Source organism: Narcine bancroftii, chromosome 1, assembly GCF_036971445.1.
Source record: "Narcine bancroftii isolate sNarBan1 chromosome 1, sNarBan1.hap1, whole genome shotgun sequence".
NCBI lineage: Eukaryota > Metazoa > Chordata > Chondrichthyes > Torpediniformes > Narcinidae > Narcine > Narcine bancroftii.
Window position 1 is genome coordinate 11,642,366 of NC_091469.1, and position 24,588 is coordinate 11,666,953.

The 24,588-nt window shown below is 45.2% G+C and overlaps 1 protein-coding gene across 7 annotated transcripts in view; it reads right to left on the reverse strand.

Annotated features, from left to right (window-relative positions):
• gak (cyclin G associated kinase) overlaps window positions 1-24,137 on the reverse strand; it is a 161,465-nt gene extending 137,328 nt beyond the window's left edge. For 4 of the 7 annotated variants that reach the window (XM_069920504.1, XM_069920495.1, XM_069920468.1 and 1 more), the window contains exons 1-2: window positions 23,862-24,135; window positions 9,603-9,664 (exon numbers count right to left, since the gene is read on the reverse strand). In XM_069920504.1, coding sequence (XP_069776605.1) covers window positions 9,603-9,664; window positions 23,862-24,000 — 201 coding nt within the window. In that variant the 5' untranslated portion in view covers window positions 24,001-24,135. Of the gene's footprint in view, window positions 1-9,602; window positions 9,665-19,660; window positions 19,869-23,861 lie in introns of all 7 variants that reach the window. The other 3 variants (XM_069920479.1, XM_069920488.1, XM_069920514.1) reach the window with 3 other exon arrangements.
• Window positions 24,138-24,588: the final 451 nt, after the last annotated feature.

Sequence of the window (24,588 nt, forward strand, 5' to 3'; positions counted from 1 at the left end):
TGTTTTGTTGTCCTGGAATAAATATTTTCAATACCGCAGGATGCTTCAGTGTAAATTTATATCCTTTCTTCCATAAAATCGCTTTTGCTGCATTGAACTCTTTTCTCTTCTTTAGGAGTTCAAAGCTTATATCTGGATAAATGAAGATTTTTTGCCCTTTATACTCCAGTGGTTTGTTGCCCTCTCTTACTTTTTCCATTGTCTTCTCCAGTACCTTTTCTCTTGTAGTATATCTTAGGAATTTTACTACAATAGATCTTGGTTTTTGTTGTGGTTGTGGTTTAGGGGCCAATGCTCTATGTGCCCTTTCTATTTCCATTTCTTGCTGTAGTTCTGGACATCCTAGGGCCTTAGGGATCCATTCTTTTATAAACTCCCTCATATTCTTGCCTTCTACATCTTCCTTAAGGCCCACTATCTTTATGTTATTTCTTCTGTTATAATTTTCCATTATATCTATTTTTTGGGCTAGTAATTCTTGTGTCTCTTTAGTTTTTTTATTAGATTCCTCCAATTTCTTTTTTAAGTCTTCTACCTCCATTTCTGCTGCTATTGCCCGTTCTTCCATCTTGTCCATTTTTTTCCCCATTTCTGTTAAGGTCATATCCATTTTATTTATTTTCTTTTCTGTGTTGTTTATTCTTCTTCTTAAATCATTGAATTCCTGTGTTTGCCATTCTTTAAATGACTCCATGTATCCTCTAACAAGAGCAAGTACCTCCTTTACCTTGCCTTTCTTTTCTTCTTCTATTTCCCTGTACTCTTCCTCTTCCTCTTCTTCTTCCTCTAGGTTGACCATCTGTTGTTTCTTTGCTGCCCTTTCCTCCTCTTCTTTCTTGTTTCCATTGTCTTCTGTGGTCTCTTCTTGCTGCAGGTGTTCTGCAGCTGTCGTTGCCGGCTGTGGAGATCGACTCCCCAGCTGGTCCCCCCTCCCGTCGGTGTGTTTTTTTTCATGCGCATCGCGCATGCGCGACTCCTCGCGCATGCGCGGTTGCGCACTTTTACTCGGCTCTGTGAGCCATTGTTGTAGTTCTCTTTCTACCGACCTGAGGTAGTGGGGTCTTCTCTCCACAGCGGGCCTCTTCGGACAGGTAAGGCCTTCACCTTTTTCCTCCGTTGTCTTCTCTTCCTCTCTTCTTTCCGTTGATTTTGATTTTTCTCCTTTTGTCTCCATCTTCTTTCCACCTTTATACTCACTTTTCTTTAACTTGTATTTCTGTGCCTTTGTATTTTCTCTTGTTTTTCCCGACTTTTCTGGAGAGGACTGGAGTTCACCGTCCGGCCACTACTCCATCACGTGACTCCTCTGTAGCATCTTTGTTGAAGGAGAAAATCCATAACAACGACCCTGACTTGTGAGGTCCAATAACAAAACCTTGACCAGTGAGTTTGGTTTTGAGTAGGATTTTTGAAGGGGAAATGGAATGCAGAGGTTGAGAAGGCAAAGAACATAAATTCAGTTTATGGTTGAGAACAGTACTTTTCAGCCTGTGGGTTTGTTAAAGGTGGGCCATGTTCACATCAAATGTTATCGATTATATTGAGTGAGAGAGTTTATTGTCATATACACAAGTACAGTGCACAAATGCAATCAAATTATTGCTTGCTGCAGCTACAGAGGAATGTAAAATATAGTAATAAACAAGAGTACAAATTAAATTCCCACAGAGAGAAAAAATGATAATAAAGATTAAAACATTCACAATTGTAGTAAATGCAACAAAAAATTAGGAAGTTACAACAATGCAGACATATCTTTGGTGGTCACAGAATAGCGTTAGGGTAGTATGGGATGATTTAAGAGCATTCAAGGCGGCATGATTGGCATTGCATTTAGTGCAATGCCTTTACCGTGCCAGTGATTAGAACTAGACTGGGGTTCAAGTTCCACACTGTCTGTAAGGAGTTTGTACATTCTCCCCATGTCTGCATGGATTTTCTCCGGGGATGTAGGCTAATGGGGTGTAAATTGGGTGGCACGGACTCAGGGGCTGAAATGGCCTGTATATCTATTTTTTTTTAAATAATAATAGCTGTTGGAAAAAAATATAAGGAAAAGTAGGATGGAATTCATGAAGCCAGGCTGAATAGCACTGGATTCATTGCGGCTGAATATAAACAAAAGCATGTATGGAAGAGCATTTTACCAATTGAAGCCCACATGCCCAAGTCATGGTGGGTGAAGTTCAGGGCACTGGCTTGTCTCAGGACAAATAAAATGACATGATTGTAAACAATCGGGAAAAAGAATCAATGGACCGAATCAATGCTCGCAGCAGGAACTAAAGACAATACGCCTCGATGTTTGCTTGTGAAGAAAATTGAGGTTAAACCAGCAAGTGCATGCATGAAGTGTGAGAAGGCAACTGAAAGGTACAGAATTGGTGATGTCTGGCAAGGATTTATGAGGTGACAGAGAGGGCAAGGGAAACTTCAGTGCTAAAAGTGAGAGGTAGGAAGAAAAGGTATTGTGAAAGATTTTCAGGCAACAACCAAATTAGCAAGAATGGAACCAAAACAACAAACAATAAACTGATGGGAGAACTCAGCAGGTCAGGCTTCATATATGGGCAGAAATGGTCAGTCAATGTTCCAGGTCAGGAACCCACATCAAGACTAAGAAAAGCAAGATGAAATTATTTATACAGTGTATAAAGGGGTAAAAAAGTTGGGGAGGGGCCCCAGAGTGATAGGGTGTAGGAAAAAAAATGAGAGGTGGAGTGACAGGTAGATGGAGAAAGTACTCAGAAGGGTGAGTAACTCTAAAAGTTAGAGAGGGAATAAAAGTTTACAGGAGTCAGTAAAGAGAAGGAAAGAGCAGAACCACAATTCCCATTTAGTGGAACAGTGGAGAAGCATTGGGAGGAGGATGATGTGACCAACTGCATCAATGTTTGTACATTGGTCAGGAGGATGAGACTATTCGTTTTCTGTCATCACATTAATATTATGCAATTTTGCAATGAGTGGGATGGAAACCTGAACAAATAGCTACAAGAAAGGTGTGTGTGGATACCGATGTAAATTTAGGAGGATTAAACCATGTGGCTCTTCAACTCAACTCCCTTATTTAAGTGAGTTTAACCTGTTTGATCTGTTCACTGGCATGCCCCCCACTCTCCCAGTCAAACCATCTAACTCTTCAATCTCCATTTGTCAAAAAATCTTTCCCAGTCTTAAACATAATGAATGACTCGGCATCCACGTTTCTGATGCAGAGAATTCCGACAATTCACAATAGTCAGAAAAAAAATTCCACATCACTCAGAGTATGGGGGACAGCATTTCAGCAATGAAATGCCCCTGAGATTATGTTCCACCGTTGTAGACTCTTCTATCAAGTCTTTCCAGAATGATAAACATTTCAATAAAATAACCTCTCATTCTTAAAAATACCCGAGGTCACGTCCAAATCATTCACAAGATATCTAAACTGAGGTTCTACTCCACATAAGGGTGTTCTTGAAAAAAGAAACAAGCAAAGGGGTTAACTAAAGGCTTTTTCAGGTGCCCTTCTCCCCTGCCGGCCACTCCAGCCCCCTTCTCCCCACTCCCAAAATCAGTCCCAACTGTGTGGGGACAGACCGCCCCAACCGCCTGACAGTGTGGGGACTGATTTCGTGAGTGGGGTGAGAGTGGGGCAGCAGGATCAATGTGGGGATGTCCACGCGCTGACAGCCTAAGCTGGCCGCCCGAAAATGTGGGGACTGGGAGAGGAGCTGTCAGGCACTGGCCAGTTGACTGTCTGGGGATGCCACCGTGCTGTGGGGATTATCCCTCTCGGAGGACAGTTACCAAGTTTGCCTTGCAAGCACCTCCTGCACATTCACGTGGCCTTCCCACAGTAATTGGCCACCTGAAACTGCCTTAACAGAGATTTACAATTATGAAAGTTTTGATTATTTTTATCATAGAGGAAATGTTTTTGCTCTTAGGAAAGAAAAAAATTGGAGGCAACAAATCAAAGAAACTAAATATAAAATTCAAAAGACATTTCTTTATTTATTTTGCATTTGGGGGAGGACACAGGCTTGTGGCCAGAAAGACCTTTTACTGTTCAGTATGTCTAAATTTAAATAAGAGAATGGGAACATGCAAACTAACAGCAAAGGGAGAATAATTGAGAGAAAATGAGTAAATCCATTTCAGAGGAAGCTTGCAGCAAGGCATGAAGGAGGTAAGAAAGAAGAGTTCAGGAGAGCAAAGAGGTGATAGGAGAGCACAGAGGTGGACTGGTGAGGTCAAACAGCGTGTTTAAGTACTACAATTTTTCCATGTGTCCCTGTTATTAAAAAAAATTGATCATGCTGAGTTACTAATTGTTCAATAATTTTCAAAATATGTTTCAAGAATACAATATTTTTGATGAGTGAAAACAAAATTTCACTCCCACTCCGCAATGACATTTTGCTCACACTCAGCGACAGATCACTCATTATCTGAAGCCCCTTTCACACTTGCAAGTGGTCCCAGGAATTAATCGCCAATTGGCCTTTAAAGTGTCAAATCATCACAATGGCAGATGGTGTCATCTTACACCGGGGATCGACGGCCTCGACCCCGAGTACAATCCCCGGCATCTGCAGACTCTGGCATTGCAATTAGGCAAGTGTGAAACAGCTTATTGTATTGTGGGGTTGAAGCGACCCAAGTTTTTTGCATGAATACAGGAATGTGAAGGAAGATTAAAATGAAGGTATAAACTTTATAGAGAGAAAATAAATAGCAATAGCAGACAATTTTTAAACAGAGTGGGAAAATTGACAGTAATATAGCACATAATTTATAAAGACCATGGAAAAAGAAATAGTGGACCTGGCTTCCCAGAATGCCATGCAGCAGAGAATCCCCCTCCATGAATGCTCCATGCATGCAGGTGGGCATATAGCCCTTTCTCTGCTGCTTCTAATTGTGGGAGGGCAGCTCTGTCATCACTTTCCCCACAGTATTTATAAATTGTACGCGATAGTGCCTCCAACTTTCCCATACTATTTAAATTGTACGCAATACAGGTACACGATTCTTTATCCGGAACCCTTGGGGGAGAGCATGTTGCGAATTTTGGATTTTTCCGGATTTCGGAACGAAAGTCCGACTGTAAACTAGACTTCAAAACAGATGTCCTACTACGGTAGCAAGAACATAAATACTCACAATCAGTGGGAAAACATTATTACAAATTATTTATAGAGTAATATACTGGTAATGAATAATGAAATACCTGTAGTGGGATAATTTGAAACAAAAATACACGATCCACAAGTATACACATTACTACAATATTTCTGTTGAGAGATGCATGAGTATTCACACTAATTTGAATAAAGAAAGAATACAAATACTATTACAGTTTATTTATATGCTATAGCCATATACTTATTCAAACTAGGCTAAATACATAGCTGCAGTTAAGCTGTGGAAGAGGGTTCATCAGTGTCACCAATGTCGTCATCAGATTGCAGGCAAACTTCCAATGATGCGCCAGGAATGAGATTCTTAAGTGATGAAGTAGCACTATGAGAGAGGGCATTTTTACAGACTTCTTCAAGTGTCATCTGTCTCAACAGCATAAGTTTTTGTCCAAGCAATGTCTCTTTAATTGAGTAAATTCCCATAATCTGTTGCTCACTGATAAATGCACATTGTTTAAGGCCAGCTATGAACTGATCACAAAGTTTCACCCTATCGTCTATAGGAATTTTCTCACCTGTGTTCACTATGTCATCATTACTACTGTCTTCATTCTTATCCGTATTTAACACCATTTCAGCAATTTCCCCATCACTCAAGGAATGCACAACAGGTACATCATTGTCAATGTTTAGCATTTCTGCAATGTCCGCTTCTTCTAGCTTACTTAGACTTCCATCCGATAAACTTTTAGCACCAGTTAGGAAGTCTGATATCATCTTCTTCTCATTAGTGACACAAAATCCTTCGAACTCATCATCGATAGGATCATTTTCATCAAACATCGTTATTGGCCAAATTCTGTGCCAAGCATTTGTTAGTGTTGATTTATCAATATCATTCCAAGCAGTCTTTTCTTTGGCTTGGCTTCACGGACGAAGATTTATGGAGGGGGTAAAAAAGTCCACGTCAGCTGCAGGCTCGTTTGTGACTGACCAGTCCGATGCGGGACAGGCAGACACGATTGCAGCGGTTGCAAGGGAAAATTGGTTGGTTGGGGTTGGGTGTTGGGTTTTTCCTCCTTTGCCTTTTGTCAGTGAGGTGGGCTCTGCGGTCTTCTTCAAAGGAGGCTGCTGCCCGCCAAACTGTGAGGCGCCAAGATGCACGGTTTGAGGCGTTATCAGCCCACTGGCGGTGGTCAATGTGGCAGGCACCAAGAGATTTCTTTAGGCAGTCCTTGTACCTTTTCTTTGGTGCACCTCTGTCACGGTGGCCAGTGGAGAGCTCGCCATATAATACGATCTTGGGAAGGCGATGGTCCTCCATTCTGTAGACGTGACCCATCCAGCGCAGCTGGATCTTCAGCAGCGTGGACTCGATGCTGTCGACCTCTGCCATCTCGAGTACCTCGACGTTAGGGGTGTGAGCGCTCCAATGGATGTTGAGGATGGAGCGGAGACAACGCTGGTGGAAGCGTTCTAGGAGCCGTAGGTGGTGCCGGTAGAGGACCCATGATTCGGAGCCGAACAGGAGTGTGGGTATGACAACGGCTCTGTATACGCTTATCTTTGTGAGGTTTTTCAGTTGGTTGTTTTTCCAGACTCTTTTGTGTAGTCTTCCAAAGGCGCTATTTGCCTTGGCGAGTCTGTTGTCTATCTCATTGTCGATCCTTGCATCTGATGAAATGGTGCAGCCGAGATAGGTAAACTGGTTGACCGTTTTGAGTTTTGTGTGCCCGATGGAGATGTGGGGGGGCTGGTAGTCATGGTGGGGAGCTGGCTGATGGAGGACCTCAGTTTTCTTCAGGCTGACTTCCAGGCCAAACATTTTGGCAGTTTCCGCAAAGCAGGACGTCAAGCGCTGAAGAGCTGGCTCTGAATGGGCAACTAAAGCGGCATCATCTGCAAAGAGTAGTTCACGGACAAGTTTCTCTTGTGTCTTGGTGTGAGCTTGCAGGCGCTTCAGATTGAAGAGACTGCCATTCCAAGCAGTAGCAACTGCGTAAATGGCATCCTTAAGAGTGAACACTTTCAGATAGTCTTGCATTCTTACTCCTTTGTTGACTGCTTCAAGCACACAGTTAACCATATAACCATATAACCACTTACAGCACAGAACAGGCCAGTTCGGCCCTACTAGTCCATGCCGTAGCAAATCCCCACCCTCCTAGTCCCACTGACCAGTACCCGGTCCATACCCCTCTAGTCCCCTCCTATCCATGTAACGATCCAGTCTTTCCTTAAATGTAACCAATGATCCCGCCTCAACCACGTCTGCCAGAAGCTCATTCCACATCCCCACCACCCTCTCCGTAAAGAAGTTTCCCCTCATGTTCCCCTTATAATTTTCCCCCTTCAATCTTAAACATGTCCTCTAGTTTGAATCTCCCCCTTTCTTAATTGAAAAAGCCTATCCACATTTACTCTGTATGTCCCTTTTAAAATCTTAAACATAGTTCATAAAATAATTTTTATACTTGCTCTTCAGGGAGTGTAAAATTCCTTGGTCACAAGGCTGTAAAATAGATGTCACATTGGGAGGCAAGCAAATGCCGAAAACATTATTTTTTCACAAGAAGTTCAGCAGGGGGGATGTGCAGAGCAGTTGTCCAGGAACAATAAAATTTTACAGTTTTCTTCCAGTCCAGCTTGTCTACAATGAGCTCATGCCACTGGTACGAAGTGGTTATTGAACCAGTCAGAAAATATTTATCGGGTTACCCATGCTTTCCTGTTTACGTAATAATGCACATGTAAATGAAGTACGTCTTTCAGACATCTCGGATGTTGGCTTTTTCCAATGACTGCCAACTTCACCTTGTGTGTGCCTGCTGCATTGCCACATCCAAGAATAGTTAACCTTTCCTTAGCATCCTTAAAACCTGTTGGTGCTGTGTCAGCTGCAATTGTTGAAGTTTTTCTTGGAACATAGCGTGCAGTACAAAGCTGTTCCATCAGCAATATAAATTTGATCAGGAGAAAGGTTTTCATCGGATACAATCTTGGCAAATTCGTCGATGTAATTTTCCACAGCTTCATAATCTGCAGAAGCTTTTTCACCAGATTTTCAGCTATTTTATACCATGACGCTTCTTAAATTTATGCAGCCAACCTTCTGAATATTGACACTCTCCTTCAATGTCCAATTCTTTATGATACATTCTAGCTTGTTTCATTACCAACAAGCCATTCAGCGGCATATGTTCCCTTCTTCATTGTCGAATCCATTCTATCATCACGGTCAATATCTTCATTTTTCGCCCAATGTAGTGTTTTCCTATTTTTCATAAGTTTGTGATCATCACAGTTACTGTAAAACTTCAGTAATTTGTCTTTCTGTTTCCTCAAGTCATACACTGTGAGCCAGCGCACAGACACACCACGATAAAGTTTCTGTTATAACTCCATTTTTTGCGTTATTGATAATGAAAAATGTTTCCTTTTCTTTTTCTCGCTGTTATCCATTGAGGTTTCTGCAATTCTTTTTATATACAAAGTCACAAGAAACAACACAAAGTTAGCGAACAGCAAATGGACATCTTCTCTCCACGACTGCTGAGCCACAACTGACGCTTGATGGTAAGTGGCGGGCTACCTTTCAAGTGTTGCCACATCATACCTGCGCGAGTTGAGTCACCAAACAAGTGCTGCAAAAAAAGTCCGGTTATTGGGACTTTCTGGATTTTAGATGCCCGGATAAAGGATCGTGTACCTGTAGTGCAACCAACTTTCCCACTCTATATAAATTGAGCGCTATAGCACTACCAACTTTCCCATCCTGTTTAAAAATTGTCCGCTATTGCTATTTACTGCTAGCACCTTCTCACGGTCCCTTATAAAGGTTTATTTCGGTCAGAACAACAACAACAGGGGCTGAAGGGCTCATACTGTGCTGTACATAAAGTTTAATGATGTTATAATTAGGTATGATTAATTTTGTTCAAATACAAGATCATAATACATTGATCAAGATTTAAGGCAGGTGCACCATCACTCGATGCGTCATGACGTCACCGGTAGAAGGTAGAACAGTCCTAACCCCGGGGATGGCTCCTTGCAAGTGTGAAAACATTCAGTGTCCCAGTTAGGAGTGGTCAAGTGTGAAAAGCCAAAACCCCCATTCCTATCCTGGGACACTGAATGGCCAAGTTAGTGGGATGCAAGTGTGAAAGGGACTTGAGATCCAATGACCCTTCCTCATCTCAACATGCATGCATCTGCCACACGACCTAGGATGGCCCTGAATGATATGGCTCATACTTCATGGCAAAATTAATATTTTGAAATGTTTCTTATGACTGATAAGCAGTTGTTTTTTGAATGGATGCTTGACAGCTAAATGGGAACCAGAAAAGGGCTCAGCTCTCAAACTAAGAAGTTTCTTTCAGTCAACCCTGGGAATGGTTCTAATCTCACACCCAAACCAAAAAGTATCCTGAATGTACTTCTTAAATACTTCAAAGAATGACTCACCTTTAAAGCATAATCACTCCCATTACCAAGATCCTGTGCCTCATAAACAAAGGCAAATCCACCTGTTAAATCAGAAATCTACATTTTAGAATAAGACCAAATCAACAAGTGAAAATTAAAAAGTACCTGATATTCAGAAACTAAGAGTGACTGAAGGCTCCCATTTCACCTGGAAATCTGGATCCCCTAGCAAGAATTGATAATAAAGATTTTCAAAATGTCACATATACCCCAAAATTAGTTTCCTTGTTGGTCACTATCAACCGGCTGGAAATAATCAATTTTGTGTTCACTCCTCATGAACCAAACATAGTTGAGGAACACCAACATTCAACTAGACATCTTAGTTGATTTTTTCTAGGATCTTCATAATTAATAAACACAATGCAGTCACCCTATATAAAAGAATCTGATTATATTTGGTAAATGAATAATAAATGCAAAGATATCATCGGTAAAAATCACATTCTTTTTCCCCATTTCTTACTCCCCTGATAAAACCATTCTTTCAAGTTTTCAATATCACTCTGTTATTAAACCATGTGAAATCAACAGCAGGAATCTAGCACCATTCAAACACCAACTTTGCATCTGAAGCATTTATGATGTCAGGAACATGCCTTGTGGAAATTCACTTTGAATTTTCAACCTCTCACTCAACTTCATCTGTGAATGCATAAAGAGCCTGGTAGAGAGCAGAGACAGCAGTAATTACTGACTCAATTATTTGTTACGAAAGCAGGCAGTGCAAGTGGACGAAGGAATGGTTAATATCAAATCCGTGCTTTGCTTTCATCGACATCCAAGAGTCGATTATGCCCATCTACAGCAGTCACTGTCAATCACACAGGGGTCTTCCACAGCAATGTAAACAAAGACAACAAAAGCACATTAGAAAAGTCATGACTAAAAGTGGTCACATGGTTATATAGGGGGGGGGGGGGAGTGGACTCGTGGGTCAGAAGGCCCTGATACATTGCTGTATCTCAAAAATCAAAGAAGATAATTAAATTAAGTGCAGAGAGAAAACTAGTTTCGCCTTTTGTACAAATGAGAATATGCACATATTGGATATCTGAATGAAATATTATAGGAGCTTCTTGTAAGTAGTGATATCCTTAATAACCAGGGGATGGCCTTTATTTAAGATGGGATATGGAAATCCAGAGGACTGCAGGTAAATCAGTTCAACATCAGTTGAATGATAGTGGGATAGCTAACAAAGAAACAAAAATTAAACACATTCATGAATTAAAGATATGAGAAATTAGTCAGGTTTTTAAAAAAAAAACAAACTGCACTGTCAATTTGAGAATGTAACAGAATCAGTAGGCACAGGTAATGCTGCACCTGTAATTTATTTATTTCCAAAGCTATCACATTAGAGACTATCGAATGGCAGAGCAGGAGTTGTGGAATCCGAGCAAGCAGAAATGGTAATTTTAAAAAAAGCAATCTGCTGGAGGAACTCAGCAGGTTGAGCAGCATTAGCAGAAGAAAAAGGACACAGTCTTGATGAAGTGTTCCAGCCTGAAATGCCAACCATTCTTTATCTCCTGCTGATGATGTTTGACCTGCTAAGTTCCTGCAGCAGGTTGTTTTCTTGCTCACGATTTAAAAATCTGCAGTATCCTTTCTCTCTAGATTTGGGAATATTCAAGGCCAGCAAAGCAGAGTCACACATCAATCAGTGCTGGATTGCAATCACCAGCTAAAATTACATTAATACAACATCAAAGTCAAAGGAAACTTCTAAGTTTGAAGACAACATCATGGGAGACTGAGGGAAAAAATGGTCACTCCATGAAGGATTTTGATGCAAAATATTGACAATTCCTTCTCTTCTGCTGATGCTGCTTAACCACGGAATTCTTCTTTTTTGGGAAGTCAACCGGCAAGGGTGGTGATAGAAACAAAGGATGTTATTAATGCTGAGGAGAACTGCCACGAATAATTAAGGGGGGGAAATTGTAAAATAAGCCGATATTATTAAGCGGCAGCAAATGAATATAATCTTGGACAAGCAGGAGAAATTAAACAAAGAGGTTTGTTTTGCAGTCCTGGAACAGAGATCTGGCACCAGACCTGCAAGCTGAAAGATTTCCTTCTGGGCTGCACAGTGTCAAAGGTAAAAGAAAGTAGTCTCCAAAATAACAAAGCAACAAAAACCAAGTGAAGTGGAAAAAGTAGTGGATGCTTTCTACGTGTTACACAAAACCTTAAAAGTTACAAATACTCTTGCACAGTCTCTACACTGCATAATGATGCTATCACATTCAGGATATTATTCTTCAAACAAGGTTCCAATGGGAACTTTTAAGTCATGAACATTTTGGAAATTGTGGTGAGATGTAATTACACCACTAGGTCACCAGGGGTCTTCCCGGTGACCTTGTCTATAAAGCAGTCCAGATCTACAGTCTAGCCTTCCAGGTTTGTCTTGCAGAGACAAGACCTCTTAGTGTACATATTAGTTTATTAAAGCTGTCTTATACTCGCACTGCTGTTGTGTTTATTGTCAGTACAATTATCATCACTAGGCAAGACTAGAAAAGATAAACTATGGAGAGATGCAGGCGAAAGTTAACAGAAACATTTTGAATGAATCCAAAAGGTTGATCGTGCATGAATCACAAAAGATTATTTGAGCATGAATCACAAAAGGTTGGTTTGCAGGTGCAGCAAGTAGTCAAAGAGGCATGTTGGAATAATACATGGTGCTGAAAAAGGAAAGCAGGTGAGTCAGAATCCATGGAAAGAAATAGACAGCCAGATTTCAGATTTATTGTCACACGGCATCACAAATAACCTGGAGATTCCTTTTCCTGTGGGTGAAGTTGAATTACTACTTATTGGTAGTGCAAAACAAAACTGTACTCAAAGTACACATGTAAACAAATAAAGAACTGTAAACAGTTAGTGAATGTAAACAAACTGACTGTACGAAAGAGAGAATACAAAAAAAAATCAATGAAGATCACAAGTAAGAGTCCTTAAATAAGTCCCTGAATGATTTTGTCATTGAGGTGACTGATGGTGGAGGGGTAGCAGCTATTCCTGAACCGGGTGGTATGAGTCTTGTGGCACCTATACCACTTTCCTGATGGCAGTAACGTATGCTGGGTGGTGTGAGGATCTTTGATAATTGCTGCTAATCTCTGACAGCAGTGCTCTCTGTAGATGTTCTCGATAGTTGGGAGGATTTTGCTTGTGATGTCTTGGGCTGGGTTCACTACCTTTTCGAGGGTTTTATGCTCAGGGGTATTGGAATCCCCATACCAAACTGTAATTCAGCTTACTTTCCACCTGACCTCTGTAGAAATTTCACAGGGTTTCTGTTGTCATAACAAGCCTCTGAAAACTCATGAAGTAGAAGTGCTGTCGTGCTTTTTTCACAAGACCATTGATGTGTTGGGTCCAGGAAAGATCCTCCGAGATAGTGACTCCCAAGAACTTAAATTTGCTCACCCTCTCCACCTCTGATTCCCAAATGATCACTGGATCATACACATCTGGTTTTCCCTTCCTGAAATCAACAATCAGGTCCTTGGTTTGGTGACATTAAGTGCAAGATTGTTGTGGGTACACCATTCAGGCAAATGTTCATTCTCCCTCCTGTTTGCTGACTCCACACCTTTCTTTATATAACCCACTACCATGGTATTGTTGGCAAATTTGTAGATGGTTTTATTGTTGTACTGAGCCACACAGTCGTAGGTGTAAAGTGAGTAGAGCAGAAGACTATGAACACAGTCCTGTGGTGCTCTGGTACTGATGGAGATTATGGAGGTTCTTAATAATCCTCATTGATTGTCAAGTCACCTTCATGCAGTGTTTGCACGGTTAAGACAAAATAGCGTTTCTCCAGGACCATGGAGCATATTTATTTAAAATCAAGTTAGAATAGAAGTTAAATACATGAAAATATTAAGTCATATACAGTAAAAGTCCACGGTACACTATCCACATATTTTCTGGAAATTCAGTAGCTTGATGGCTTGGTGGAAAAAATGCTGTTGCCCAATCTGAATGTAAGGGTCTGAGTTCTAAGGTACCTCCTACCAGATGGCAGAAGGGAGAACTGTTTACATAAGGGGTGTGTGGAGTCCTTCACAATGTTTATTGCCTTTTGCCTGTGTCGAGTGTTGTAGATGTCCTTCATGGTAGAAAAGAGCCCCCAATGATCTTTTCTGCTGACTTCACTATTTTCTACAGGGTCTTGCAGTCTGAGATGGTACAGCTCCAAAACCAGGCGGTGATGCAGTTACACAGAATGTTCTTGATACATCCTCTGTAGAATGTAGTGAGGATAGAGGGTGGGAGATAAATGTTCCTCAGCTTTTGCAGGAAGTAGAGGTGTTGTTGGGCTTTCTTGGCTAAGGAGCTGGTGTTAAGGGATCAGGTGAGATTCTCCAAGGGCACACCAAAGAATTTGATTCCCTTGACGACCTCAACGGTTGAGTCATTAATGGTCAATAGAGTGTGGTTCTCCCGGGCCCTCCTGAAGTTGACAACTATCTCTTTTGTTTTATTAACGTTCAGATACAGGTTGTTGGCTCTGCACCAGTCCGTAAGTGACTGCACCTCATCTCTATATGTTGGCTCATCATTCTTAGTGATCAGGCCACCACGGTCATGTCGTCAACGAACTTGATGATGTGTTTCAAGATGTGTTTAGCTGCACAGTCGTGAGTCAGCAATGTGAACAGCAGTAGACTAAGCATGCAGCCCTGGGGGGCCCCCCATGCTCAATGTGATGGTCTTGAAAGTGCTGTTACCGATCCGGACTGCTTGAGGTCTCCCTGACAGGAAGTCAAGAATCCAGTTGCAGGGGAAGGTGTTTAGACACAGCAGGCTCAACTTCCTTACCAGACACTGAGGTATGATCATGTTGAATACCAAATTGAAGTCAATAAACAACATTCGAACGTACAAGTTCTTATTTTCCAGGTAGATGAGGGCTAGATGGAGGGCAGTGGCGTTGTCCGTAAAGGGGTTGGGTCTGTACGCGATCTGCAGGGGACCCATGATTGGGGCAGCAGGAGCTTGATGTGCCTCATGACAAACCTCTCAAAGCCCTTCATGATGATGGACATGAATGCGACAGAGTGGTAGTCAATGAGGCAGAATGCAGATGTCTTCTTTGGCACAGGGACAATGGTGGTGGCTTTGAAGAACATTGGGACCACGGCGCTTCTCAGGGAGATGTTAAAGATGTCAGTGAGAATATTTGCTAGCTGAGCTGCACAACCCCTGTGCACTCTGCCAGGAACGTTATCTAGTCCAGCAGCTTTCCGCAGATTGACCTTCCCTAATTCTCTTTTCACATCAGCCACTGCAAGACACGGCACCTTATTATTTGGAGGAGAGGTGGTCTTCTTCGCTGCCACAATGTTTATCGCCTCAAAATGCACAAAGAGTTGTTCAATGCATCTAGGAGGGAGGTATCACCAGCACAGGAAGATGGTGTAGTCCTGTGGTTAGTAATATCTTGGATACCTTTCTACATGCATCACACGTCCCTCCTGTCCAGGAAGTGATTGCGCATGTGCACGCTTTGCTTCACTGATGGCCTTAGACATCTTGGCTCTTGCAATAACTAGGGCTACCTTGTCGTCCACTCTGAAGGTAACGTCTTGGTTCTTGAGCAGCACAAGCACCTCTACATTCAGCCATGGCTTCTGATAGAGCAAGTAATGATAGTCTTGACATCGTCAAAACAATTACCAACGTAGCTGGTCACTGATGCCGTATACTTCTCCAGATTGTGGTCTGGAGGTGAGGAAATCCATGATTTAATTATACAGTGGGGTGTTGAGCCCCAGGTCATGGAGTTTTCAAATCAGTTTTGAGAGGAAGCTGGTGTTAAATGCTGAACTGTAGTCACTAAAGAGCATCCTAATGAATGCACCTTTACTGTCCAGGTGTTACGGGCTTTGTGTAGAGCCATTGAGATGGCATCCGTTCCTATGAAAGGTGAACTGGAATGCATTCATGTTGCTGCTCAGACAAGAGCTGATCTGCTTCAACACCAGCACTTCAAAACACTTCATCACTGTTGATATAAGTGTGACTGGTCGATAGTCATTAAGGCAGGTTACTACGCTCCATGCCCTGCTGGAGTGAGATATTGAAGATATCTGTGAATACCTTGGTAAGTTGGTCAGCACAGATTTTCAATACTTGGCCAGGTACTCCGTCTGGACTAGATGCTTTCCTCAGATTCACTTTCCTGAAGACAGCATGCACGTCATTCTCGGATACAGACAGGATGGGATCATCTGGGAACATCGAGGTGTGGAAAGATGGTTCTTCACTCTTACTGTGGTCAAATTGGGCATAGAAGGCATTGAGTTCCTCAAGGAGAGAAGCTTTGCTATCTGCCATTGCACCAGATTTGGTTTTGTAGCAGGTTATGTCATTTAAACCCTGTCACAGCTGCCGGGTGCCCTTTGTTGTTTCCATTTTCTTCCGAATCTCCATTTTACCTGGAAGATGGCTTTTCTTAGGTCATACCCGCTCCTTCTGCATTGATCTTGATCTCCAGATTTAAATGCTTGTGATCTGGATCTCAGCAGGTTCCAGATTTCATTGTTCATACAAGGCTTCCGGTTGGTAAAACTCTGAACGATTTGGTGGGGACACATTCATCCACAGCTGTTTTAATAAAGTCTGTGACAGCCCAGGTCTAATTGTTCAGATTTTCAGCTGAGTCCTTGAACAGCACCCAATCCATGACTTGAGGAAGTCCTGTAACCGCTCTTCAGCCTCCTGTGGCCACCTTCTGGCTGTCCTAATCTCCAGACCCTGTCTTTGTAGGCTCTGTCTAAATGAAGGCAGAAGGAGCATAGCCAGGTGATCCAACTTCCAAAATGCAATATCAGAAAAGAACGGTATAGCAGTGATCAAGTCTTTTGACCCAGAACCCTCCATCAGGAATGATTCAAGCCAGAATCCTTAGTCGTAAATGTGGGATGTTGGCCTTCATTGCTGGAGGAATTGAATTTAAGAGCAGTGAAGATCTTCTTCAACTGTACAGAGCACTAGTGAGGCAGTACCTGGAGTACTATGTGCAGTTTTGGTCTCCTTGCTTTGAAAGTAGGGCAGAGAAGGTGCAACAGGTTATTTCCGAAGAGGAGGTTCACCTATGAGGAGAGAATAAGTTGCCTGGAACTAAACTGTCTAGAATGAGAAGGGATCTTACTGAAACATAAAATTATGAAAGGAATAGATAAAGATGGATGCAGGAAAGTTGTTTCCATTGGTATGTGAGACTAGAACTCAGAAAGATACCCTCAAGATTCAGGTGAGTGGATTTAAGATAGAGAAGAGGAAGAACTACTTGTCCCAGAAAGTAATGAATCTGTGGAATTTTCTGCCCGACGAAGCAGCAGAGGTTGCCTCATTGAATGTACTTAAGACAAAGATAGACATAACTACGTCAAGATCTATTATCAGCTGTTCCCACAAAGCTGCAATACCTCTAACTGCATCATCAGTCGCTTGAAATGATCTCTTCTTCTCAACAGCACTTTTCAACAAATTAATCCAACTCTAATTATAAAAGCTAGTGAAGAAGTAAAACACAAAAATCTGCAGACATAGTGGCTGAAGTAAAAACACAAAGCTGGAGAAACTCGGCAGGTTAAGCAGTGTCCTATACATAGCAAAGGTAAAAATACATAACTGATGTTTTGGGTTTGAGCTCCTCATCAAGGTATAGGAAAATGTCGCAAGGTGTCCAAACAAAAGAATGGGGGGAGGAAGGGGCAGTCGCAAGGCAGGAGGTGATAGGTGGAGAAGGGAGGGAGGGGACAACAGAGATCAAGGGGAGCAAGGATGGCTCAGTGAAGGGAGAGGGGAGAACTAGAAAGGGGAAGGAAAAAGGGAAGGGGGAAGAGCTGGTTAGCAGAAACCGGAAAAGTCAATGTTAATGCCATCTGGTTGGAGAGTGCCCAGGCAGAAAATCAGTTGTTGTTCCTCCAATTTGTAGGTGATCTTGGTGGGATAGTACATAAGGCCAAGGACACACAGGTGAGTGTGGGAGTTTGACACAGAACTGAAATGGTTGGCTACTGGTTGGCCTCTGTTACTGTTGTGGACAGAGCGAAAGTGCTCAGCGAAGCAATCTCCCAATTTGCACCCAAGTCTCTCCGATGTAGAGAAGGCCACAAAGGGAGCACCGGATGCAGTATAAGCTAGTGAAGACACCACCACATCGATCAACCAGCATAATTTCTCTTGTGTCATCTATCATGATTTTTAATTTTACTTCAAGATTCTGCCTTTTTGGAGGCCAAACATTTCAAGCTTTTCACTTATGTCCCTGGGCTATTATAGTGGTCGATGAAGCACACTATAAGCTGCAGCTAAAATTTGTCCATTGCAAAACAGAAAGTGGAATATCTCAATTAATCCTTCTGACCTCATCTGCCATTCTTTTTAGATTAAGGCTGATTAATACACAACTTTGAATGACCAATAGCTGGGGCTTTGAAGTAAGGGATTCCAAGTACACAAAGCACTTCAGAGAATTGATCTCGAATTTTTATCCTCATCTGGTCTCCTCCAATCTCTCAGTTGGCTATAAAAGATAACATGGCACAATTCTGAATTAAACTAGGAGAGTTGTCTCTGATATACTGGCTAATATTTATTCTTTGCTCAACTTTACAAAGCAAAATAAAAATACTGGGTCAAGATGAGTTAAACAAGGAAGTTGTTTGAGTGCAATACACAAATGTGCTTGAGAAACTCAGCAGGTCATGTAGCATCCATAGAAAGTAAAAAAAAACAATGTTTTGGGCCTGGGCCCTTTGTCATGAATAACAACAAACAAATCCCTGAATAAAAAGGTGGTGGGAAAGGGGTAGGAGGACAGAAGAGAGAGGAAGGGGGAAATAAAAATACAGGCTAACAGGCAAGATATCGTAGATCTTGAAAGCAGCAGGGAAATGTAATTGGTTTAATTACTTTAATGTTTTAATTTTAATGTGCTGTTACATTTTTAACATTTCAATTTGTATATATTTATTTTTAACCAATGAACTACTTCCACACACTGCGTGGAAGCTTTTGACACCCAGTTAAAGGATGTCAGGATTACAAGGTGAGGCTTGGGAAGTGTCAAAGGATCACTTCCACTTGGAGTTCAGTCCACCTCACCAGATGCTGCCTGTGCTCAATTTTTCTGGATGCAGGGGCCAACTAATATGGCCCCTGCACCCAGAAAAATGGAGCATTGGCAGGAACTGCAGGCAGTATACTGAGTCAGAAGGTTAGATACAGTATTGTGTAACTAAGTTGAGAGTCCTATGTTACCAGGCTTTTGAGAGGCTAAGCCCAGAGGGGAAATCTCTCAAACGGAGGAAGGAGTAGCTACAAGGGCAATGCTGCTGAATACAAACTGGAGAATGAATGCAACAGTTAACAGGGATCTGACACAATGGGGTTTTTTTTGTAAATAATTTACAGAGAATAACATTTATTTTTTGGGAATAAAAATAATTTCTGGTGCTGCACACAAGTCAGTTGCCTTTACACCCTTTGTGTAAAATAATCATGGTTGTAAAGTACAGGCTGCTGGAGAAGGCAGTTGATGCGGGTACTATTGCAATGTTTAAGGAACATTTGTAGGGCTACATGAATAGGATTAGAGGGATATGGGTCAAACACAGGCAGGTGGGACTTATGTGGGTGGATCATTTTGGTCGGCGTGAGTAGGTTGGACCAAAGGGCCTGTTTCTACGTTGCATGATTCCATATCTACTGGTACTTTTAAAATGTATTTCATTAGCTAGGAAGCATTCTGGATAGGAATATAAAGGGCATTATACAAAAAAAACCATATTTTCTTCACCTGTGTCTGAAAATTTCAACTGACCCAAAGTATATAAACAATTGTCCTCACTTTGTTATTTAATTCCCCCTTCTATTCATTCACCTCCACCCTTACTATGAGATTACTGCTCAGTTTTATAATTTCTTGGAAGAATTAATCAAGTTTTTGCATCTCTTTCCAATAAGTATTGATATAATTGGGATGGCAGTTAACATACCAGTTTGCATGAAGATATGATAGCGCCAGCGATCCAGGTTCGAAACCAGCACTGTCTGTAAGGAGTTGTATATTCTCCTTCTGTCTCTGTGTGTTTTCCTTGGGTGCTTGTGTATCCTCCCACCCTCCAAACATATATGGGGTTGTAGGTTAATTTGGGTGAAATTGAGCAATATGGGTTTAAGTGGCCAGAATCAGCTTCTACAGTGCTGTAAATAAAAAATAACAGAAATTTAAGTGTTGTCACCAATGTAACAGCCAAAAGTTCTCTCAAGCCAGGAATGCAGACAGAATAGAGTTAGAAATTACCTACTCAGGTGAGCAATTGGTTGTTGGTCTGACTTTATTAACATGATGAATCTATAGGTTTATATTAAAACTAGAACAGTCATTTCATTTATATTTCAAAAGTCCCATCAACTGTGAGTGAAGTATTTAATTATTTGCACAAATAATCAAGTCTTGAGTTGCATGGAACAATTCCTGTACTAAACCGAAATGGAACAAGCTTCCTTTGTTCAGCTTCGCTTGTTATTAACTTTTGTTTCAGTTGATCTTCTCTGTTTTAAAATCTAAGCTGTATTTTATAGAGAGAGCACTTTCAGACAGATAAACTCATTAAAAATTCTCTGGAACTTGCAAACCATCAAGTCCAATGATGCTATTTTGGAATAAAGTGGGACAAATATAAAAGTGAATGATTGCACCTGTGGAAATGAATCACCCATGGATTAATCAAAGTTGTAAGTCCTGGCCTGTACTCAAGGTTCTGCAGTTCAGTAATTTTCACCATCCAATTAACCCTGTGGTTTCAGTAAATGAATGTCCAATTGACAGCAAACCACAGATCCCATGATTCTTCACTGTCCCAGAGGATCAAATACCCAGAAACATCACCTCTTTGACTCTCTTCCACCGACAGAGGATGAGAATCCACCCAAGCCATATGGTCAAACCATAAAGACCTTAATCTGAACCACAGCTACTCTCAATTTCTACTTTCTGAGAAGGTGTGGGGGAGGGGAGGTGGGGAAGGGAGAGTTCAAGAGCCCAATTCCAAAATTTTTCCCTGCCCAGAGACTGAAACATTGATGTCACCTCATGAATTCTGGAACTTCCCTTATCTCAACCCACAGGAGAGAAAAGGCTAAATTCCACCTTTAATACCCCACCAAGCCACTGTCACCCAGATACATCAGCAACTGAGTTTCACCCATCACCTTCCACTGTAATTCCCTCATCAGGAATACCAGGGTTCCCCTGTTCCTCCAGATGTCAGGTGCTTTGTGCTCCTCTCCCAGGGGATCAAGGCCACTGGGGTGCCACAGTAAGTTTCTCCATCTCCTTGAGCTGGTTGGGAAGCGAATGAAGTTGCAGAGACAGAGGACCATTTGGCCCTTCGAGTCTGCTCTGGCATTCGAATCATGGCTGAAGTATTTTTTTCCTCTCAACCTCAATTGACTGCCTTCCCTCTGTAATCTTTGACACCTTATTACTCAAGAACCCATCAAACCTCTCTTTAACTTCCAGGACAATGTCATGTTATCTCTTGCCCCATCTGCATCATTCAATAAGATTGTTGACTCAGCTCACCTTTCACTGCTTACTCCTCTCATAATCCTGAACTGCACTATCATCCCAGAAATTATCTATCCCACTTCTTCAAAGTTTGTTCATCAAGCTCTGGCCTATCGAACTCCAAGGATTCGCAACGGGGAGAAATTCTTGATTCTGGAACCATTTCAACCCACCACTCCCCCCCCCCCTCCCTGTTCTGGATTCTCTAAAGAAAAGGAAAACATCCTCTTCAGTGTGTCTTCTGCCCATCTCCCCAGTGAGATCACCTCTCTTTTAGTGAGATCACCTCTCAATTTTTCAAAGCTCCAATGAAAATCAGCTCAAGTCCTCTTCACAAGCCAATCCTTCATCCCAGAAAAATCTAGCAAGCTTCCTCTAAACTCTTTTCCAATCCAACCATATGCATCCTCAAATAAGTAGATCAACGCTGCACACAGTACCCTCTTTCTTTCTTTGGCTTGGCTTCGCGGACGAAGATTTATGGAGGGGGTAAAAAGTCCACGTCAGCTGCAGGCTCGTTTGTGGCTGACCAGTCCGATGCGGGACAGGCAGACACGATTGCAGCCGGTTGCAAGGGAAAATTGGTTGGTTGGGGTTTGGGTGTTGGGTTTTTCCTTCCTTTGCCTTTTGTCAGTGAGGTGGGCTCTGCGGTCTTCTTCAAAGGAGGCTGCTGCCCGCCAAACTGTGAGGCGCCAAGATGCACGGTTTGAGGCGTTATCAGCCCACTGGCGGTGGTCAATGTGTGGCAGGCACCAAGAGATTTCTTTAGGCAGTCCTTGTACCTTTTCTTTGGTGCACCTCTGTCACGGTGGCCAGTGGAGAGCTCGCCATATAACACGATCTTGGGAAGGCAATGGTCCTCCATTCTGGAGACGTGACCCATCCAGCGCAGCACAGTACCCTAGGGTTTCATTAACGCCATAGAGCAAGACTATGCAGACCCTTTTACAATGAATACCAACGTTGCACTTATTTCCAAATCAACCGAGCAATGACTTTGTCTCACTATAACTTACTCCATCCTACAGCATTCTGCAGCCAAGAAAGCATCCCTGTCTCCTTCCTCCAGGATGCATTTCCCCAGCCCCACTCCGGGTGCCAGGATCTGGATTCCCACCACCTCACCCCAGGGTGAAAGGGACCGGAGCTCCAGCACCTCCTTCCAGAGGCCAGACACCCACCCCCACCCAGTGTGGCAGGCTCCATTGCCCCAGCTCGGGTGCCAGGGTCCAGATCCCCACCACCTCATCCAAGAGGATCAGGAGTCGGATTAGTAGCACGTCGCCCCGGGACCAGATTCGCACCAGCTCACCCGAAGCGGTCAGAGTCCGGATCCACACATCCCCAAAGGGGATCCCCTCGCGCCCCGTGAAGGTTCACTGGTCCACGGCTGCCAGTCCCCGTCGAGGCGAGGGCACGGGGGGGGGGGGGGGGGGGCCACCGGGAACTGGGGGGGGGGAGGGGAGGGGGCCACCGGGAACTGGGGGGGGGGGGGGGAGGGGGACACCGGGAACTGGGGGGGGGGGGGGGAGGGGGCCACCGGGAACTGGGGGGGGGGGGGGGAGGGGGCCACCGGGAACTGGGGGGGGGGGGGGGGAGGGGGCCACCGGAACTGGGGGGGAGGGGAGGGGAGGGGGCCACCGGGAACTGGGGGGGGGGGGGCCACCGGGAACTGGGGGGGGGGGGAGGGGAGGGGGGCCACCGGGAACTGGGGGGGGAGGGGAGGGGAGGGGGCCACCGGGAACTGGGGGGGGGGGGGGGGAGGGGGACACCGGGAACTGGGGGGGGGGGGGGGGAGGGGGCCACCGGGAACTGGGGGGGGGGGGGGAGGGGGCCACCGGGGAACTGGGGGGGGGGGGGGGGGAGGGGGCCACCGGGAACTGGGGGGGAGGGGGAGGGGAGGGGGGCCACCGGGAACTGGGGGGGGGGGGCCACCGGGAACTGGGGGGGGGGGAGGGGAGGGGGCCACCGGGAACTGGGGGGGGAGGGGAGGGGAGGGGGCCACCGGGAACTGGGGGGGGGGGGGGGGAGGGGGCCACCGGGAACTGGGGGGGGGGGGGGGGAGGGGGCCACCGGGAACTGGGGGGGAGGGGAGGGGGAGGGGGCCACCGGGAACTGGGGGGGGGGGGCCACCGGGAACTGGGGGGGGGGAGGGGAGGGGGCCACCGGGAACTGGGGGGGGAGGGGAGGGGGCCACCGGGAACTGGGGGGGGAGGGGAGGGGGCCACCGGAACTGGGGGGGGAGGGGAGGGGGCCACCGGGAACTGGGGGGGGAGGGGAGGGGGCCACCGGGAACTGGGGGGGGAGGGGAGGGGGCCACCGGGAACTGGGGGGGGAGGGGGAGGGGGCCACCGGGAACTGGGGGGGGAGGGGAGGGGGCCACCGGAACTGGGGGGGGAGGGGAGGGGGCCACCGGGAACTGGGGGGGAGGGGAGGGGGCCACCGGGAACTGGGGGGGGAGGGGAGGGGGCCACCGGGAACTGGGGGGGGAGGGGAGGGGGCCACCGGGAACTGGGGGGGGAGGGGAGGGGGCCACCGGGGAACTGGGGGGGGGAGGGGAGGGGGCCACCGGGAACTGGGGGGGGAGGGGAGGGGGGCCCGGCTCGCGCGGGCCTCGCTCTCACCTTCGGCGATGACTCGCTGGATCCGCAGCTTCACGGCGCCCAGTTCCACCGTCTGTCCCACGAAGTCGTTGTGGTGGCGGCTGGCGGCCGAGCCCGGCGACCCCGACAGGAAGTCGAAAGCCGACTGGAAGATGGACATGGCGGCCGGCCGAGGCTCCCCGAGGCCGCGGCCTCCACTCGTTGCCCGCTACAGGTGGCAGCGCGTCGGCTCAGCGCCGCTCACCAACACCCGGACGGACGGAGGTCGCGGCGCCGCTTCCGCAGTCGCGTCAACGGAGGGAGGGGCCAGAGGGCAGGGAGGGAGGGGGGGGGAGGGACAGGAGGGAGGGGGAGGGAGGGGGGGGAGGGAGGGAGGAATGAATGAGGGGGAGGGGGAGGGAGGGAGGGAGGAATGAGGGGGAGGGAGGGGGGGAGGGACAGGGAGGGGGGGGAGGGAGGGGGGGGAGGGAGGGGGGGGGAGGGAGGGGGGGAGGAGGGAGGGAGGAATGAATGAGGGGGAGGAATGAGGGGAGGAATGAGGGGGAGGGGGGAGGGAGGAATGAGGGGAGGGGGAGGGAGGAATGAGGGGGAGGGGGGAGGGAGGAATGAGGGGGGAGGGGGAGGGAGGGAGGGAGGAATGAGGGGGAGGGAGGGGGGGAGGGACAGGGGGGGGGGAGGGAGGGAGGGAGGGAGGGGGGAGGGAGGGGGAGGGAGGGGGGGGAGGGAGGGAGGGAATGAATGAGGGGGA